Source organism: Ictalurus furcatus, chromosome 16, assembly GCF_023375685.1.
Source record: "Ictalurus furcatus strain D&B chromosome 16, Billie_1.0, whole genome shotgun sequence".
Lineage (NCBI taxonomy): Eukaryota > Metazoa > Chordata > Actinopteri > Siluriformes > Ictaluridae > Ictalurus > Ictalurus furcatus.
The window spans coordinates 17652407-17673201 of NC_071270.1; the positions used below are offsets into that span (position 1 = coordinate 17652407).

The 20795-nt window shown below is 36.9% G+C and overlaps 2 protein-coding genes across 6 annotated transcripts in view; both read left to right on the top strand.

The window, feature by feature from the left end:
* Nucleotides 1-7190, top strand: part of LOC128620278 (ubiquitin carboxyl-terminal hydrolase 32) — a 30859-nt gene extending 23669 nt beyond the window's left edge. Inside the window, exons 29-33 of one of the 2 annotated variants that reach the window (XM_053645137.1) lie at nucleotides 14-205; nucleotides 350-587; nucleotides 2558-2952; nucleotides 3957-4049; nucleotides 5003-7190. In XM_053645137.1, coding sequence (XP_053501112.1) covers nucleotides 14-205; nucleotides 350-587; nucleotides 2558-2952; nucleotides 3957-4049; nucleotides 5003-5176 — 1092 coding nt within the window. In that variant the 3' untranslated portion in view covers nucleotides 5177-7190. The remainder of the gene's footprint in view (nucleotides 1-13; nucleotides 206-349; nucleotides 588-2557; nucleotides 2953-3956; nucleotides 4050-5002) is intronic. The other variant, XM_053645138.1, reaches the window with a different exon arrangement.
* Nucleotides 7191-7694: 504 nt separating this feature from the next.
* On the top strand, nucleotides 7695-20357 carry LOC128620280 (tyrosine kinase receptor Cad96Ca-like). 4 transcript variants are annotated; one of them, XM_053645143.1, is made up of 12 exons: nucleotides 7695-8257; nucleotides 13507-13630; nucleotides 13799-13886; nucleotides 13984-14167; nucleotides 14253-14391; nucleotides 14475-14573; nucleotides 15314-15474; nucleotides 15562-15699; nucleotides 16526-16637; nucleotides 16742-16841; nucleotides 18759-18858; nucleotides 19061-20357. In XM_053645143.1, the coding sequence occupies exons 2-12, from the start codon at nucleotides 13507-13509 to the stop codon at nucleotides 19121-19123; spliced, it is 1308 nt and encodes a 435-aa protein (XP_053501118.1). In that variant the 5' UTR covers nucleotides 7695-8257; the 3' UTR covers nucleotides 19124-20357. The 4 variants fall into 4 exon arrangements, with proteins under 4 accessions (XP_053501118.1, XP_053501114.1, XP_053501115.1 ...); XM_053645139.1 differs by lacking the exon at nucleotides 7695-8257 and having other exon boundaries at nucleotides 12890-13630; XM_053645140.1 differs by lacking the exons at nucleotides 7695-8257; nucleotides 19061-20357 and having other exon boundaries at nucleotides 12890-13630; nucleotides 16742-16854; nucleotides 18759-18787.
* Nucleotides 20358-20795: the final 438 nt, after the last annotated feature.

Here is a 20795-nt window from a genome sequence, read left to right on the forward strand (position 1 = left end):
TGGTATTCTGTAGCTGGTGGAGGAGCATGTGAGTGTGGAGCGGAGTCGTCGTGCTCAGGCAGAACCAATCAGTCTAGACAGTTGCCTGAGAGCCTTCACCACCGAAGAGGAGCTGGGTGAAAATGAGCTCTACTACTGCTCCAAGTGCAAGACCCACCGATTGGCCACCAAGAAACTGGACATCTGGAGACTTCCACCAATACTGGTACTAATAGAGCACTTCTTCCAGAGCACCAAGCACTGAAATCTGTGTTATTGCAATCAAGAGAGATTTCCCTGTGACTTTCTATTTGTATAGTGCGCTTCTCATTGAATACTACCATGTTTTGTTTTGTTTCCCCTGGTGCAGATTGTGCATTTGAAGCGGTTCCAGTTTGTCAACAATCGCTGGATTAAATCTCAGAAGATCGTGCAGTTTCCCAGGGATAACTTTGACCCGAGTGCATTTTTGACCCCACGGGAAGTAGACCACAATCAACAGGGGTGGAGAGGTGGTTTGGCAGAGGAGCTGTCCGAAAAGGAACATGGGACAAATTCTGGAGATCCCCCCCGAATTCCCACATCACTCAACGTTAATAATATTAAAGGTCAGCTCATCACAGCAAACAAAGTTGAGGCTTTTATTCAGATTCAGGGGCATTAGCTGGACTATTAATCATCCGGGGCTGAGTCCAGATTCTTCTCCATGTATTTTTTGAAATACATCAGAAATGGTTGGATTTATCATAAAACTTTCCTCAGGTGTTGTTACTGTTTGTAGGACTACCAGACCGGTAAAATATAAAACTTTTTTCTAACTAGGCAAAACTAAGCTATGGGTTTAGCTGCTACAGTGCCATGCAAGTACATTATATTTCCTTATGCTCTGCTCATATTATGTCCATGTAAACTGGAACTCTCAGACATTTACACACCTTGTTTTCCTGCTCAGCATCAGAGGATGTTACTGTTTCAGTTTCAATCTCTTTACTGGTTTAAAAAAATTTTTTAAAATCTAGCGATCGGCAGAATTGAGAGCTGTCCGCCAATAAGACAAGTTTTTCAGCATATTTTCCTGTAAACCCTGTCTGATTGGTCTCGCCTCCGTTCATTGAAGATATAAAATTACAACACCGCCGTCTTCTTTTACTGACGTTCAGTTACGTAGTGACAAACCGCTTGGGGGTTACAGCCCCCAATGCCCAGGCCAGGTTACGCCCCGATTCAGATTGAAGTTAATTTCATGGTATGTTATGCAGGGCTGGGAATGGAAGCAGTGAGATACAATCCCTGGTCCATTTGTTTACAACTTAATAAAACAACAACAACAAAAAAAAAACGCATTTTATAAAGACAGAAATATTTGTGGGGAATTCATTTTATTGTGAAAAGCACTCACATTGTCAAAGTCACAGCAGCATGTAAAATGTAAATTTTTTTTAATAAAACACTCAACAGCAAGTGTTTTTGTAATTAATATTAGAGATGCACCGATGCTTAATTTGTCAGCCGATACTGATAACTGATTATTCAGAGTGATATCGGCCGATACCGATTTAGTTCTGCCTTCTATACTTTCTTTTAACTTAATTAATTCCACAATTCTGAAGGAATGCATATAAAAACTTTCTCTTGATTTCAACAAATTGTTTCACAGTAACTGGTCTCATAAACAGAAAACACATTACTCTAATCTTCAGAATTGAGTTAATGTGTTAAAGTTAAAGTAAGATTTCTTAACTTATTGAATGTTATTAATTCATATTAACATTGACTGAATTCTAAAAAACCTCCTGTTAGTCTCACTCACTCACCACAAACAAAAGCATTTCTACTTCATTATTGACATCAAACTGGTAATATATAGGCCTAATATAAACCTTTTTTTTGATTATATTAACTCATTAACATTAACTGCATATGAAACATACCACTTTACAAATATATTTTTCTGTGAAATATATGCTACTTTTATGTTTAAAAATTAGACTCGACTCCGCTTCACTGCTGATCACTTCTGGTGTAAAATTTGATCAGTGCAGAGCTTACAGAGATTACAAACTGCAGTTTTGTCATCATTCCACACAAGAGACATCATCTTTACACACAGCATGAAATCAATGTGTTTTCTCGCCCTCTGTTGATTGACAGGATATAATCGGCCCTGATCATCGGATGTTTCTAAACTATCGGCCGATAGCCCATAGCGTGAAAAATAGCCTTTATCGGCTGATACATCGGTGCATCTCTAATTGATATTTTATATAATATATAACAAACAGCCTACAATTATCCAGTGTTCCATGTCAAGCTATTTTTATATTTGGGGAAAAAAGGGGTCATTGTCTGTAATAATTTGAATGGAAATACAGAAATTTGAAAATGCCCATATATTTCTTAAAAATTTTAATCACATTTGGAAAAGTTGCCCTAGTGATAAAGAGTAGATGTCAGCCATCCAGGAATGTGCATAATTTTTTTACAAAACATGATGGGAACGAATTAATAATGAGAAATTGGTTAAGTTTGAATTGAGTTTAATTGATGGTTTCTAATATCCTATGTGCGTGATCCACAGATTCCCTGAGCTCTGGTAGGTTGTTGTCTTCCTCCCTCAGTCGAGGCTGCAGTCCCATCAGCAGCCCTAAAGGCGACATGTGCAAGCAGGGGCACAAGAAGGCACCCCGGCAGGACTCACGTCTGCAGCTGTCTCTCAGTCGGGAGAGCCTGGACAGTGGCAGAGAAAGTCCAGTGGAGCTGGAGCACATCAAGTCTGAGAACCAGAATGAAGCTGAAGCTACAGGCCTGGACTCCGCACTGGGGGATGAGCCAGTCAGAGACTGTGACAACGCTACGACAGTTTCAGAACTGGAGAGCAATGGCTGCACTGAGGACAGCATAGACCTGGAGGCCTCACAGGACCAAAGAGACAGGATCTGTCTGGAGCCTATCTATGATCTGTATGCAATATCGGTGAGTACCTACACATTGACACTGGTCCTCTGTGTCCAAAATTACTGTCCAGTAAGATGTTGATTTTGGTATGGGCACTTCATGTAGTGCACGTTAACAAATGACCTGTGTGTGTGATAGGAAGTTAAATGGGCTGTGTTTGGTATGTAGGTTTACAATATCCAAATATAAAGTATACCATTTACATACTTACTATATTCTATTCCTAATAGTACAGGGGTGGACAAATCCGTAGCCTGGGACAAGATTTACTGTTTAGTTTTTTATTTGTAGTTGCCTAGCCGACGAGTAGGTTCAACAAACCTACTCCTTATTGACTTTTTCAGAACAAAAGTAGGCCTAATGCACTTCATGATGATAGTGCGCTATAGTGAACGCATCTGAAGCCCATTGGCTGAGGTACGATCTGGCTGACGGTGGAACTGTTCTTACTAGACTGATTAATTGAATGCACAGATGATGAATGATCTTTTCAGAACCCAGGTGAAAACTGAGTGAAATAAAGTGAAATACAATGCTATAATATAACTGTCCTGCTTACTAAACATGGCTTAACATATCAAGCGAAAATAAGGACACTAGTCAGATCCTAATATCTTTTAGGCGCTATGCGAGCACGACAAATCTCCTAGCCGAGATTTCGGTGTGAAAACTTGATGTGCTACGTGATTGTATACTTGTTTCTTTCCTTTGGTCTGTATTAATGTACTCTCTAGTTAACTAGTTACATTATACTGTTTAGTCAAGTTGGAGCTTTCACTTCCCACTGCCTGGTGAGTTAGCTAATTAATGTAGGATTTGTCCAGTATGCAAGAATGATAATTTCACAGGCTGTGACTGACCACCTGTCAATCAGATTCCATTGTAGACTGTTATTAGATTTTTTTTTTTTCTTATAATACTCATAAAGGGAACGAGTGCTGCACAATATGCTTATTCAGTTTCAGAAAACAACCTTTTCACAACCTAAAACCCTTGTGTGGTGATGATCTGTGTGTTTGCAGTGTCACTCAGGGATACTCGGAGGAGGCCATTACGTCACCTATGCCAAAAACCCCAATGAGAAATGGTACTGTTACAACGACAGCAGCTGCAAGGTAAGCGTTCTCACAGGAGCCTCCAAATATATGACCGTCTCTTATATATTTACAGTGGCGCCATTGGGAATCTGTTTCTGTTAATGCGTAAAGTGCACCTATTATGGTTTTTCAAATATTACCTTTCATGGAGTGTGTTACAGAGCTGTTTGCAGACGTTTTTACATTTACAAAGTTTCAAAAATCAAAGCGCACGACAAACGGAATTATTGACTCCCAAAAGAAGGAACCGATTCTGAACAACTGAAACGAGTCGTTAGTAATTCCAGACTAACTTCCTGTACGAACCTACGTAGGTTTGTAACAAAAAGTCCTGGATCTGGTTTTCATCGGCTGCTCACAAACAGATGGAGCTGAAACTCGTTATGGTAATGGGCATTTCCTAATTGAAACACACGGACAGTGGTAGACCAATCACAACAGACTGGGACATCTGACCAATCAGAGCAGAGTATGCTCTCTGAAAGGAGGAGTTTAGAGTGAATCCTTTAGAACGGATCATCGAACCAGTCGTTTGTGACACGGGGGAGGAGGGGGAGGTAATGCTGCAGTTTAAATTATGAGCACAAAGTGTTTTTTGACTTTGGACGCATGTAAATCTATTGTATGAGACCTTTAAAACAAAATTAGGCACGTTTCAAAACCATAATAGGTGCACTTTAATGTAGCATTACGACTAACAAGACTCTTTCAGGCTTGAAATTAGTAGAAATGTAAAGAAATTGGTTAAGTAATCTTTATAATAAGAAACACTAGATCAATTTGACCTATATTCAAGATATTTTCACTTCCTAAGATGTAATTTATTGCAGTGTAGCTGCAATATGATGTTCAGAGTAACAGACTAGCCCACCCCCAGCTTGTAAAAAAGATACATTTATTTATTTGTTTATTTATGTAGTTATGTATTTATCTTCTGCAAAACTGACTCCATTGTGAATCTGTTTCTGCAGGAGGTGAATCCAGAGGAGACCGACACCGATTCGGCATACATCCTCTTCTACGAGCAGCAGGGAGTGGATTACTCTCTGTTCATGCCAAAGACTGACGGGAAAAAGATGGCTGACACCAGCAGCATGGACGAGGATTTTGAAACAGACTACAAGAAGTACTGTGTTGTTCAGTGATGCCTGCGCTCTCATCGGTGTCTGAGAAACACTCAAAACGATCCACTCTCTCAGATTGAGAAAGGGTTTTTTTTTTTTTTTCCCTCTTTAACTTTTAGCCAAACTGTGGTACTGTCAAATTCTTTTTGGCTTGCACTGTCTGACAAATTGAGAAAATGTCTGTTCTCTTGGCAGTTTGTCTCGCTCACTGTTTTTAATTTCTATGTGTTAACCTGTGAATTTTTTTTTTTTTATGTACAGAATAAATTAGTAAGTGCCGGTCACATACTGTATGAAACATACGTGACAAAGGATAGTCATTCACATCAATGTGCACTTGGTACTAGTCTATTTATTGTTAAACTTTTAACAGCATCGTGACATTGATTTTAAGTATGATTTTTTTTTTAAGGAATAATCTTTAATGGTGTCCTGTTCATTGGTATTTTATGTAATTTTATGATTTATTATTGTTAATTTCTTTTAAAGAAAGATCGGAAGATTCTAGACATCGTATTTTGTTGATAATTATGTATGCACTTTTCTATGCTTTAAGTTGCTATCTTGGTTACATTCTGCAATGTTGCACATCTTGAATGTCATTCCACGCTCGTTTACAAAGTGTCATCGTAGCATATGGCATAACCGTTGTGAAACGTCGTTTTTTATTTTGTGACTCGAACCATTTTTCTCTGTGCCAACCTGATTCGTTCATCATCCTGTAGTACAGTTTGTGCCACTGTGTTGTCAATGTTGTCTTTGCTCAGGATAACGAGAGTTATAAATTGTGTTAGCATGCCACAGAGGAAGCGCCTGAGCACTTTATTTATTTGTAGCTTACAAAAGAACAAAAAAAAATAAGAAATTGGACCCTTCGACTTGTCAACTGTTTATTACTGAACATAAAGCATTTTACAGTGTGGACCTCTGTGCTGTAATATTCACTCTGCTCAGAGAAATCTGAGATCAGTGAGTTAAACAAGTACAGATATTAGTATTGTTTTTGATTTTGTTACATTGTGCCACTATTTGACATATTTAACATCAAGAAGTTGGATTAGTAAAGCTTGTCGAAATAGTATTAAATATAACCCAAATGTGAAACCCTAGCCCTGATAATCCTTCTTCTGTGTCTTTAACTGTCTCGTGTGTTATGTTGAGTGCTAAACTGCACATGGGTAATAATTCTTATGACTGTTCTTTCTCTTTCTTCTGAAATGAGTCCTATGATAGTCGATTGCTACCTTAATAATCTACTACTGAAATGGTCTTAAAAAAAAATCAGCTTTTTTCATTTTACACTAAACTATTTGATGTAATACATATTATGTTCAAAATCAAATAATTTGCACTGGCTTATTATATACAATGTATATAGCCTGTTTTCTTTCTTTCAAATATGTGTAAAAGAATATGAAATATTAAACATTTAGTATGAACGAAAGCAGTGTTCATAAATGGAGTGGATCTAAGGGTGCATAGAGGATTTCGGCACAAGCTGATTGCACACGGATAGCAGAGCCTGGACTTGTTTCATCGCTCCTTGAGGGTTGGGTGGTTCGAATCCTGCTTCTGCTCCCTGTGCGTGGAGTTTGCATGTTCTCCCCATGCTTCGGGGGTTTCCTCTGGGTACTCCGGTTTCCTCCCCCAGTCCAAAGACGTGTTGTAGGCTGATTGGTGTTTCCATTTTATCCGTAGTGTGTGAATGGGTGAATTAATGTGTGTAATTGTGTCCTGCGATGGGTTGGCACCCTGTCCAGGGTGTCCCCCGCCTTGTGCCCAGAGTTCCCTGACTCCAGGGAAGAGAGAAGAAGTGACAATAAAATGACATCTTAACATGTGAAAAATACTTTGAATATAGTCTAATCCAGGGGTTTCCAAACTTTTCCAGGGCAAGCCCCCCAAATGGCATTAACATTTGACCGAGGCCCCCCTTTTGCAAGATGTCTTTAAAACACATTAAAAATACAGACTTCTGAATATATCCCCCCTTTTTTATTATTATTAATAATTACATCTTACATCTTTACATTATTACATCTTACATCTTTACATTACATTACATTAGGAATTGATTGTGTGTGTGTGTGTGTGTGTGTGTGTGTGTGTGTGTGTGTGTGTGGTTGTCTGAAAAAAAAATCATGTATTTATTTTTCACACCAAAGTGTTGAGGCCCCCTGGCGGCCCCCACTTTGAAAACCACTGGTCTAATCTATGTAGAATTTCTACTCATTTCAATTGATAAATTGTCTTACTCTATTCGCAAATCATTTTGTTTATTTCTAGACAAATGCTTAAATTAGAAAAAAAAAAAAATCACGACTAACAAGACTATTTCAAGCCTGAACTTGGTAGAAATGTATAAAAAATGGTTTAGTAATCTCCTGTTTGGTTTATTATAATCTTTATAATAAATACTAGATCAATATGAATATATTCAAGATATTTTCACTTGCGAAGATGTCATTGTTTGCAGTGTAGCTTTAATGATGTTCAGAGTAACAGACTGGCCCACCCCCAGCTTGGAAGAAAGATAATTTGAAGGTTACCATAGTTCATTGCAAGCATACTATTTTAAAATGCTCCAATCTTACAGACCATGAGAAGAACAAGCATTTTCTTCTGCAAAACTAACCATGTCTGGGGGTCTTTTCATTTGGGAATAGACTTCTTTAGGTGAACTATCCTTATTTAATAATTTTATTGAATGTCATTCATGCATAGACTATTTATTTGTGTTTTTGATTCATGTATTATTAAAGAAGGCTTGTTTTCTTCGAACTTTTCCATTTTGCACACTGTAATCAGTGTTTGTTTGGATCTGGATCTGGCTTTGATGAGGTCTAAAAGAACCCTCTTATCTAGTTAATGTTTTTAGGCTTGATTTTTGAAATCAAGTGCGTGCTGACAGGAAACCACAACGAAAGGGGGCCTTGAAACTGTGCAATGGGTTGAATGTTCCATAGAGAGCAGTAAAGAATTCAGCTATAGAGTACGAAAGGAAAGTAACACCCCTCTTTACCCCAAGAAGAACCATGAAGCGAAACTAGATGAAACAAACTATGAATGGTTATGATAGCAGGTTGAAGTTGATCTTCACTGGTAGGTTTATCTATTTTAATCTGCAGCTTGTATTCTTTCTTTTATTTTGCCATTCTCTTAGCCTTCTTTTGATGGTACATACTGTGACCATCATATAAAAGCTAAGTGATTCATAATGATGATGATAAAGATCTATTCTATACCAAATAATATTGTAATCGTGATCAGAGGTCAAATGAATTAAACTGATTTAACTACGTTTTACTCCAGGTTGTGTTAAACTTGCCCCACTCGTCCCACTGATGTCCAAAAATCAGCCTGCTCTCAAAACTATGTCTTTTAATTATGAAAACATATTGACTTGACAGACATTCACATTGCACATTACCAAAATTGTGTTTTCTTGTCTTTCTTTATTTATTTAATAGTTTTCCTTAAATTTTTATTTATTTATTTATTTTATTTATTTGTTTTTTTAAAAAGCAGCATTCGCATCCATATTTTGTGGTTTTATGGATAAAATGTCACTTAAAGTCACAGTATTGATATTGATAGGAACTTGTTAAACTTACAGCTGGCTGTAAGACCACTGATCCAGTGTGTAAAATTTGGGACCACCTTTGAAGGCAGAGAAATATTAATACATTATAAACATGTAATTCAGAAAAAAGCAAAATGCATGAATGAATGTGTCATGTAAGGCAATGTCTATGTGCGTACTACAAAACATAATGTTTTAGAAAATGCTTGTGTGTAATGCTTATACATGTTTGCACTTTTTCATGCAAAGTGACAATAATTGTGGACATTTAAATATAGAAGTGTTAGAATCTGCAATTAATCTCAGAAGCCAAACCTTCATTACCTTTATTTATTTCAATTTGCAGTAGTAATTATAATGCAATCATGGAGACGTTAACCTTGGCATTTATGCTAACATTCATAAGCATGTAACTCTGAAATTAACAGCTAGAACAATTTTTTAAATTAACTTTCCAGTAAATCTTTACCAACATTACTTCAAAAAAAGTAATTAATTACTCATGATTAATTACAGTGTCAAATTTGTACTTAAATTACTGACTAATTACTCTGTCTGAAAAGTAATTGCATTGCTCATTACTAATTACTTCTTAAAATCCATATCAATCTTGACCACATGGACAATAGAAACGAAACTCTTCTTTTAATTTAAATTTGAGTCAAATATGGAATAGTTTAACCTATTAACCCGTGAGAACCCAGACCCGTTTCTTCTTATAGGAAAAATATGGGGGATATGAAAGTGACCACATAGAACACATTTCCGAAATGCTTTTTGAAATACAACCCCTCCTTGTGAAAGATCTATAATGTTACACGTGTCACATTGGGCGTTTATAGTAAATATTTTTATGTTACATATATGTTACATTGGGCGTTTTTTCCTCAACTGGAAAAAAAATAATAATAATTGTCAGTTTTTTGCTTAATAACAGATTTTCCTATTTATTTGCTTTTCCACAACATATATCAAAATGATTACTTTGCTGGGTAGGCATAACAAAAAAATATTTATTTTTTTCAGAAATAATACAGTTTTAGCATTTTATTTGCTTTTTCACAAAATATTTTAAAACTACATAACTGTGAACATTAGGTTTAACAACAACAATTTTTCAGAGTTGACACTGGTTTCCCTTTTTATTAGTCACAACATATCTCAAAACTATAACTTTGATGGTTATAGTTATGTAGTTACACAACTTAATTTTACAAAAAAAAAAACAAACAAACAAAAAAAAAACAGCCTTTTTACTTTCATTTCCATAACATATATCAAAATGATACCTTTTCCGGGAAAGGTTTAACCACAAATTAAAACATGAAAATGTGCAAACTGAATAAAAATAAATGACTACCTCACACTAGAGGTCTTCTCAACAAGCTAAACACGTAAACAGTGCAACAACATTGTAAAAACATGTCCCTTGTGCAATAAAACTGTAAGAAAAAAAAACCAAAACGCTCAGTGGAAGCAAAACTTTTCCACCAAATTCACTATAATCAAACCATTGTTATCACCTTGTTAAGCATTCTTGGAAATTTATCCTAGCGGAGATGGAAGCATTTGAAACAATTTCTTTCCTCAGTGAAGCAAAGACGCACATCACATTTCTCACAGACAGTGGTGGTTACATGGACTTTGCAGACTTTGCAATGGTGTCACATTTCGCATCCCAGTGTGCAACCTGGTTGGTGTGAACATCATCTGGTACTCCAACATGAACTCTCTTGGGTGGTGGTGGTGATTGTGAAGATGTGCCGTGAACCGTTGGGCGACCCCTCTGTGAATTCAAAAGAATCAGGCTAGTGGCAACCTCTGCCTGGAAGCTCCTTTGTTTCAATGGCTTTTGGACACCAAGTAGTTGATAGTCACGGCGGTAGATCAATCATGCATTAACAAGGCCCAACATGATGGTTTGGCAGAACAAGTAGAGGTACCACCTACATGATCTCATATGGTATTTGTATCTCGCGACACATGCATCAAGGAAGTCTATTCCCCCCATGAATTTGTTGTACTCCTTCACAATGTGTGGCCTGTTGACCTCCACAAAAGCTTTGTCAGATTTGCTCCAGTGTTGAACTTTGTCTTGAGGTTCAATTGCACAGTAGGATGAGATCAGGGTAACAGATTTGTTGTCATACCACCTGACAATGATCATGCTTTGCTCCTTCTCCACCATGGCATCAACAGATCCTCTGCCTCGTTTGGCAAGACTTTTCTCATCTTCAAGCTGACAACCAGCTAAGCGATTGCAACGGAGTGTTCCTACAAAGTAGATCTGTCGCTGAAGAAGCTTGAGAACCAGTGCTAGAGAGGAAAATTTTTTTTGTAGTTTTGGTTTGATGAGAGAGTTTCACACAGCTAAACCACAATGTCACCTCCTATACCATTGGTGTTTTTTCCCCCAGTGCTACCTTGATAGAACACAAAATCACATAGGATTGTTCATCAATAGAGTTGTGCTCTTCTGGGATGATATCCAGGCATTGTTTGTGAACATATCAAGCCATGGATGGATCTTCCAACACTTATCCCATACTTGCCTGTGACAAATCAGTGTTGTCAGTGAAATGTAGCGATGCTAGCAGGGTCTGAAAACGGTTGCGAGACATGTTGTCGGCAACCATGGGACACCTTGTGTTATTTTCCCAGTATGCATGATTTCCCGGCATTTGTTGCAGACACATGCGCAGATAGAGGCCAATCAATATTTCCAATTCGTTAACAGTGGTGTTAACATTTCTCTGAGCTTCAGATTTTTGCACACTGTACAAATTAGATTATTCCTTCAGTAACTCAAGCATTTCTACAGTTATGAACATTCTGAAATACTCCAGGGGTGTGTGAAGATTGTCTGGAGGTGTGACACTCAAGATTAAATGCCCGCAAAATAGGACCAACGCACAATATTAAACTCTTTTTTGTTTGTTAGTTTTAGTTACAGATATGCAAAATAGTTTCATAATACATTTCTTTAACAATTTAATTCATTTGACGTTATTTTTATGTTTACATTTGTTTAAATATGTTTTGAAATGAACTGCAGAAAATATATCACTTCAAAATAAATGAATCAGCTAAATTAATTGAGCAGCTCATCACCATTTTTCTTAATGTGACAAAGACGTCACATCACAGTTTCATCTACTTTTTTAAGGTTAACTTCCCGATGTGACACACGTCACTACGATATTTTCATAACTTGTTTTATATAAAGTTGTTCAAGAAATGTGATCAAAACAGGTTAAATGTAATATAGGACATGTTATTAAAACATTACAATGGTTAAATGGGTTGAAACATACCTTTAGTAACAAAAACAAGCCTTTTTAAAAACTGTTAACACTGCAACATGCGCCAACCAGGCAGACTGCCATTTTGAAAATTATGTCATGGTAACACAAAACTCACACATTGTCACATGACCTAACCTGGATGTTCAGTAGATGTCACTTAGGTATTTCCTGCTTAAAAAGGACCTTTCCAGATCATCTTTTTCACCTTTGTCACTGTGGGTTCTTACAGGTTAAGCGTGGCTTTATTTAACCATTTTTAATACGAAAATGTAAACAAATGAGATAAACTGGCTTAACAATAAAAGCTACTGCTTCGGCGAGGGACCAATAGTGTTTTCCCCCCATGACATGACATAACTTACAGCTAACGAATTTAAAGGGGCTGAGTTAAATAAGAAACCAATTTTATCTTTAGATGATACATTTTGATTTTAAATTCAATATTGTTTTATACATGTTTGTTGAAAGTCTATAAATTATGTAATGCAAGTATATCATAAGTAACTATACATAAAGACAATGACAGACAGACAGACAGGCAGACAGACAGAAGAACCTCAACCATCTGAAAGAATGAAAGAATATTGCATGGAAGAGTGGCCAAAAATTCCAGCAAGCCTTGTGGACAATTATGCAAAATGCTTACAAGAGGTTATTTTTGCTTAAGGGGGCAATACTAGCTTCTGAGGCAAAGGGTGTACTTACTTTTTCCACAGAAGAATATCACATCTACTGATATTCTATTGATTCTGTTGAAGAAATTATTGAAAAAGTTAATTTTTTAACTATAAAACCTTGCGGTTTTTTTCAAGTATATCAACTTTATTAATAGGCACTGTTTCAAATTTGAGCAAATGTTTGCTTGTCCAAATATGTCAAAAAAGCCAACAATTTCCACGGGGTCTACTTATTTTCTCACATGACAGTATGTGCTTTTTGAAATCATTCTTTGTTGTTATAATAACCTCCACTCTTCTGGGAAGGCCTTCCACTAGATTTTGAAGCATGGCTGGGGAGATTTGCACTCATTCAGCCACAAGAGCATTAATGAGGTCAGACACTGATGTTGGACGAGAAAGCCTGGCACTTAATCAGCATTCCAGTTCATCCCAAAAGTTCAGTTTAGTGGGGTTGACTGTGTAGGACAAATTTGGCAAACCATGACTCCAAGGACCTGTCATGCTGGAACAAGTTTGAGCCTCTTAATTGCAGTGAAAGGAAATCTTAATGCTACAGCATACGAAGACATCCTAGACAGTTGTGTTCTTCCAACTTTGTGGAAACAGTTTGGGGAAGATCCACGTATGGATATGATCGTCTGGTGTCAACATACTTTTGGACATACAGTGTATCATACTGGATTGACCAAAGTATTTTATTGTAGAAAATATAGATTTTTTAAAAAAAGATTTATTTCATTTTATTATTTTTTTCTTTTACAGTTTTTTTCTTTATTATTTCAGATGTATAGGCCTACACCAAAGCAGAATACTGGCATGGCATCAAACTATTCAACAACAACACCTGCCTACACAACAGCACACAACAGCACAAAGGAAGAAAATTTTAGATGTGAAAAATCATATGGTAAGACAGGATTTTAAGAAGTTACAGCTTTGTGTGTATCCATTAGCACTTAAATCTGTTTGACTGGCTGGTGAAGGAATGAAAAATAAAAGCTGACGTTATGTGTTGTAACTTCATTCTGTGCAATATATATATATATATATATATATTTTCAATCTTGATTTTCAGATGGAGAAAGCTTGCTGCTTTGCATAATCATAACTCTGTTTGCTTCAATATTTCTGATCATCATAATGTCTATAACATGGTTAAAAACGTGAGTTTACTCCTTATCTACGCCAACCCAGACTTCTATATTTCGAAAGCTTTTTAATCTGAGATGCGCACAGCTTAATAACTTTTAACTCCTCTAGGTATCAGACCATGAAGCGCAGAATTAGGAGTCTGCAGAACACACAGCAGCAGGCACTGTTTCTTCCATCTGCTGAAACTGATCCTTCAGAGAAGAGCTCTGGGCCTGAACAAATTATTACAGTCCAGCTGGAACAAAATGCCATTTCAGCTTCTGAATTTAACCTGCAAAGCATGAAGTCAGCTGTAAGATCTCTCTGGATAGATGTATAAGTGTTTTTATTCCAAGAAGGATGACCTAATGTTGATCATCTAAAACTATATTTCACAGAGTTCCTCATTTAACAAAGCTAATCTCATGATGCATCAGCTCATCAAAGCTGGAAAAGAAGGCATGCTGTATAAAGCAAAAATGACACACGGTGCTATCAATGGCCACACCATGTTCACCTGCAAAATCTACAAAAGGGGTAAGGTTTTGACCCTTTAGAATTTTTTCTTGGTTTAAACCAAGACCTTGTGGTTTAGTATGTTTTTGATCTTTGCGTTTTAGCCGCTAAACCCAAGCTGGTCAAAAGGGAGGTTATGATCATGCGGACTTTAAACACGCACTCGAATCTGTTACAACTTGTAGACTGGGACATCACAGAAGGTATGATGTGAGCTTTCCTGTCATCTTTCCTGTCACACTTGCAATACACTGCAGGTAGAAATGACAATTCTGGTTGCATCAGTAAAAAAGTCTTCTTTTAAAAGTAGGAACATAAGTATCAAAGCCCAACAGAAAAAAGTGATTTCAGTGTAAAATCACATCGTCATATAACCCAGAAATGATGCCATTTTATGCAGTGTCATTATGATATACAAGTCAATTTCCTTTGTGAACATAATAAACCACACTAACTAGAGTAGAAGCCTGTGAAACCACATTTGAAATTTTATTTGTATTTTTTAAACTGTTTTTCTCATCAGGTTTCTTCTATATTCAGACAAATGGAAATCTCGGTTTCTAGATGATTTCTGCGTTCATGAATTTTTCACATGCACATTCCAATTAGAAGGATATTACAGAGGAATTTCCCAAAATGTTGATTATTGCTGGACTTATTTTAGATTTTATACTAAATATATGCCAATTTATGGCATAAAATAGTTTTGTGCATTTCTTGTTATAAATGTTCTATTCACTTGTAGTGTATTTCCTTAATCAGTATCGAAAGTTGTACTGAATAATAAGTTGTGAATCATAAGCAATCGAAAGGATTGCTTTTAGTATATTGTCCTGCAATAATTGCTTATTTCTGTTCAGCTCAATACAGATTCATAAGCTTGCTCTGTTATTACATTTATCTGAACTAAATTGCAGAAATATTGTTTGTCTGTGTGTCAAAGAGCCCTATATGTTAATTATGGAAAATGTGGAACATGGCAGCCTGCACACCTACCTTAAAGCCAATAAAGATAGACTGTGCAAACAGGAAGAGCTACAGCACCTCTTCACCATTGCACTTTACCACATAGCACAGGCCATGGACCATCTGCACTCCAAAATGGTACTTGTACTCAAGCTCCATCTGTATATTCTTCAAGCTACATGACTTATTATAGTGTGATGCATTGACTTGTTATGTGATCATCAGATATTGCATTGCAACCTGGCACTGAGGAATATCATGGTACAGAGATTTCCCCATGAAGTAAAACTGGCCGAGTTTGGCTTGGCCAGAGACATAACGAGGGGGTTGAGACTCTCGGGAAACTGTGAGAAGACCAACAGTGTAAGGCTTTTAGCTTTCTCAAGTTTAAACACAACATAGGTTATGGCACGTTTCAAGTATGGGGCGGCTGTGGCTCAGGTTTTAGAGCAGGTTGTCCACTAATCGTAGGGTTGGCAGTTCGATTCCTGGCCCACATGACTCCACATACCGAAGTGTCCTTGGGCAAGACACTAAACCCCAAGTTGTTCCCAATGGCAAGTTAGCACCTTGCATGGCAGCTCTGCTACCATTGGTGTGTGAGTGTGTGTGTGAATGAGACACAGTGTAAAGCGCTTTGGATAAAAGCGCTATATAAGTGTGCCATTTACCATTTACCAAGTAGACAAAAAGGAAATATTGTTTGTCTTTGCACAATTTTGCCTGAAAACATCATTCAGTCTCTGTAGGTTTGCTGGTCATATGCATGACTAATGCTACGTACTTTGCTAATGAATTAATCAGAAGTAAAATATCCTGTAAGTAACCAATATAACCAATATTTACCAGTTAGCTAGAACTTGACATGCTGCCTAAAAGATTATGTTTGCTGATGGAGTCGGTGCAAGCCTAACTTGGCAGAAGCAATGAAAACAGGCTAACTTAGTAAATAAATATAGCCAGTTAATGTTAGTAAATTAATGGAACTCACCTCAACAGGCTTTTTCAAATTAGATGGAGTTCATGCCTTCTAGGGAAGCAATGGAGACGCCTCATTTTATATATGAGTGTTTGCTTACTCTAGCATATTGAAATATTTTACTGAGGTAGGGCCAGGGGCGTTCATCCTCAAGTTCCATACTGCAGTGAAGTGGTTTATCCATATTCAGACTCTTGTGTCTCCATACAGAAGCGAATTCCCTTTAGATGGTACCCTCCAGAATACTTCAAAGATAACTTATACGGATTTAAAGGAGATGTCTGGGCTTTTGGAATTGTAGTCTGGGAGATGCAAACATTTGGTAAGTGGAAGGAATAGAGTTATAAAAGAATGTCCGATTATATGAAATGCTCAACGATCCTGTATATCTACTATTGATTTTAACCCTTCATTATTATCTTTTAGGCACTGTGCCATACCCCGACTTGAAAACATCAGAGGAAGTTGTGAGTTATGTATGTGCTGGCCACAGGACACGAGAACCAGAAGAATGCAGGCCAGAATTGTGAGTAGCTGTGGTAAGACTTTCTGACTCATTTCAAATTAGAATGATCTGTAATACAGGGTGGAATAATAAACATCATTTTTACTGTTGATTGTGGGTAGATTATATCATTTCCATGATAGTCAGTATCAACCTCAACTCTCAAAACCCCCAACCACCTCCAACAGAGGAAATGTCAGTTGTAGGGTTTCTCAAGAAACTGAACTGCCTGTAAGGGTGCTAAATTAAACCCTTTTGTATAAACAAAAATGAATATTATTGCCGTGGCTGTCAGAACAAAAGAGTCTTTATAGTGTAATATCCATTTGTTCATTAATTCATCTTCAGTAACTTCTAGATGTGGAGCCTATACCGAGAACACTGGATATGAGGCACGAATAAACGCTGGATGGGACACCAGTCCATCACAGGACACCATTCACACACACATTCACACCTAGGGGCAGTTTAGAGAAGCCAATCCACCTACAGGCCTGTTTTTTGGAGGTGGGAAGAAACTGGAGAACATGGAAATCCATATAGACATAAGGAGGATATGCAAAAGTTATTCTTATTATATTCCTGCCCCAGTAACACAATATGTGTAAAACATTGGGTAACCAAAATCATGCTTAACTGGGTCCTATCAATCTGAATTACTTATTGTTCCTGTTAAAGACTTTCTGGAGCATTAACCCTATATACACTCATCAGTCACTTTATCATGAATACCTGTACACCTGTTATTTATGCAGTTATGTAATCAGCCAATCATGTAGCAGCAGCACAGTACACGAAATCATGCAGTTACTGGTCAAGAGTTTCAGTTAATGTTCACATCAAACATCAGAATGGTGAAAAAAGTGATCTCTGTGATTTTAACCATGGCATGGTTGTTGGTGCCAGATGGGTTGTTTTGAGTATTTCTATAACTGCTGAGTTCCTGGGATTTTCACACACAGTCTCTACAGTTTACACTGAATGGTTTGGAAAAACAAAAAACATCTTGCAAGCTGAGGGTCTGCAGAGGGAAACACCTTGTTGATGAGAGATATCAGAAGAGAATGACCAGACTGGTCTGAGCTGACAGGAAGTCTGTAGTACCTCAAATAAACACTCTTTACAACCATAGTGTGCAGAAAAGCATATCGAAATGCACAACACACCAAATCTTGGGGTGGATGAGCCTCTTAAACTGAGTCACGTAAACTGGATAGTTGAATACTGGAAAAAGACCAGTTGATTTTTCTTCTAAACTTCAACGGTCCAGTTTCCATGAGTCTGTGCCAATGATTGCCTCAGATTCCTGTTCTTGGCTGACAGGAGTGGAACCCAATGTGGTCTTTTGCTGTTGTAGCCCATCCACCTCAAGGTCAATGTTTTATGCATTCTGAGATGCTCTCCTGCTCACCACGGTTGTAAAGAGTAATTATTTGAGTTACTATAGACTTCCTGGCAGCTAAAGACAATCTGGCCATTTTCCTCTGACCCCTCTTATGAACAATGCAGTTTCGATTCTGTGTACACTCTAGAGACTATTGTGTGCGAAAATCCCAGGAGATCAGCAATTTATTCAAACTAGCCCATCTTATACCAACATCCATGCCACGGTTAAAATCACAGAGATCACACTTTTCTTCATTCTGATGTTTGATCTGAACATTAACTGAAGCTGAACATTACCTGTATCTGCATGTTGTTGTTTTTTTGCATTGAGCTGCTGCCAACTGATTGAATGATTAGATAACTGCACGAATGTGCAGGTGTACAGGTTAATACTATTCCTAATAAAGTGGCAGTGAGTGTATTTATCAAATTTTCATCAGTAAGGAAATGAAAGATTTATCATAATATTTATAAAAGAACTTATTTTTTAATAATAACAAAGTTAGCATCAGGTATTAACACTGCCAATATAAGAATGAATGTATACTGCAGGCTTCAAATGATGAGAGACTGTTGGCAAGACCCCTACATCACAAGACCTTCCTTTATGGATATTGTCAAAGTTCTGGAGAACATTCTGGAAAATGATCGTGTAAGTGCTTTTCAGTTACCAGGCTATAGTATGAAGATATGTCTGAATGTTTCTACTGTGTTTCTTGCCGTAAACACAGACGATAATGATGGGCATCATTTTAAAAGTAGTATTCTCTATCTAAGAATGTTGTAAATATAAAATATTAATAGGAAACTATCAAACTAAAAGATTTGTGCATATCTGTTTGTGTCATTTGTAGGACTATGTGGATATGGACACCAGCACTGTCATTGCATCAGTGGAGTCTGAAGATCGAGATTAATTATTATAACTGGTGTTAACATCCCTTGTGCCCGATGCTCCCTGGGATAGGCTCCAGGATCCCCCGCGACCCTGAAGAAGGAGTAAGCGGTAGAAGATGGATGGATGGATGGATGGCGTTAACATCAAAAATGGATTGTTGGGTCTGGTTCTACAAATTTAGATGATTTCGGCAATTTCAATAGATAAATGTACAAGAATTACTATGTATATTTAAGCATAAGTTCAGCCTGTGATTACTAGCTTTTGAAAGCTCATCTGGCTGTTTCTAAGTACAATATTACCATATTAACTATGTTGAATAAGTTGTACTCGGATAACTCTGTGCTGGTTAAAGAAAATAAATTTATTAGTCAAAATAATGAAGCAGAATGGAGCTGCGCTGGAATGACCCTGTGAAAATTGCAATCAAAAATTGTAAGGCATTTGCTTTCTAATTGTTTAGTAGTCTAAAGCATTTCATATGCAAAAGATGTTTCAAAGATAATGTCCCATGTATATAACTACAAAATGTAATTATTTATTATGTGTTGCATTAAAGGTGTAATGATCTAAGAGTTTGGATCGATAAATAAAATAAAAGGCAATGATTGAAATTAATCGATGCAACAATTATAAATCTATTATTATCGAAAAAGAACAAACAACTTGTATGTAAAAATATATTTTTTACACTGATGTGTAGATAATTTAATACACAAGGTGATTTGCCCACAATTCTATAAAATAATCATTCTCTAAGTCATCATCATTTGCAAATTATTTGTAGGCCTCACATATCATTTGGAGGCTACTAAATAGAATTGTATCGAATCGCATCTCATCGTATCATGTCGTTTTGTATTGTATCATATTGTAGCAGATTCAGTGGTATCATGAAATATCGAATCTTTGTTATGAATTGAAAAGGTGTGGAAGTCAGAGGTTTACACTCCGATGTTGCATAGAACGTAATATTGATTTGATCATTTTCATGTTACGGATCAAAATGTGTGGCATTAACTGACACAGTACAGGTCATATGTGAATATATGTGTTATGTTTTAATATGTGTGTATATACACTATATATATATAAGTTGGGAACAGATTTTTTTTTTCTGTGAGATTATAAGGATGTTTTTTAAGATTGCAAATTAAAATGGGGCATTAAGATGGGCAGTGGTAGCTCAGTGGTTAAGACGTTGGGCTACTGATTGGAAGGTCATGAGTTCAAGCTGTCACTGTTGGGCCCTTGAGCAAGGCCCTTAACCCTCAGCTGCTCAGATATATAAATGTAAGTCACTCTGGATAAGGGCATCTGCCAAATGCCATAAATGTAAAATTCAGTGTAGTTTACTATTTATTTATTTTTTACAAAAACAAGACATAAAATCCTTTTCAACTGTACAAGCAAAGTGCTTCTGTGGTTTTTAGTAATTATAAAATTCACTAACCTACATCCTCAAAAGCACTTCATATACAGTATGTGCAGCTTTTCAGCTGCACCCTATGCTACTATGATTACAAAGAATTACTGATGCAGAAATAAACATGAGCAATAAAAGAAATGCCCATATTTATATATATGATAATATATAAAATGCAGCATCTTCACCGTTCATGTTTTACCCACCCCACTTGCTGCTCTGACGTGGTGAGTTACGTAGGATATGTGACGTAGGAAAAAGCTAA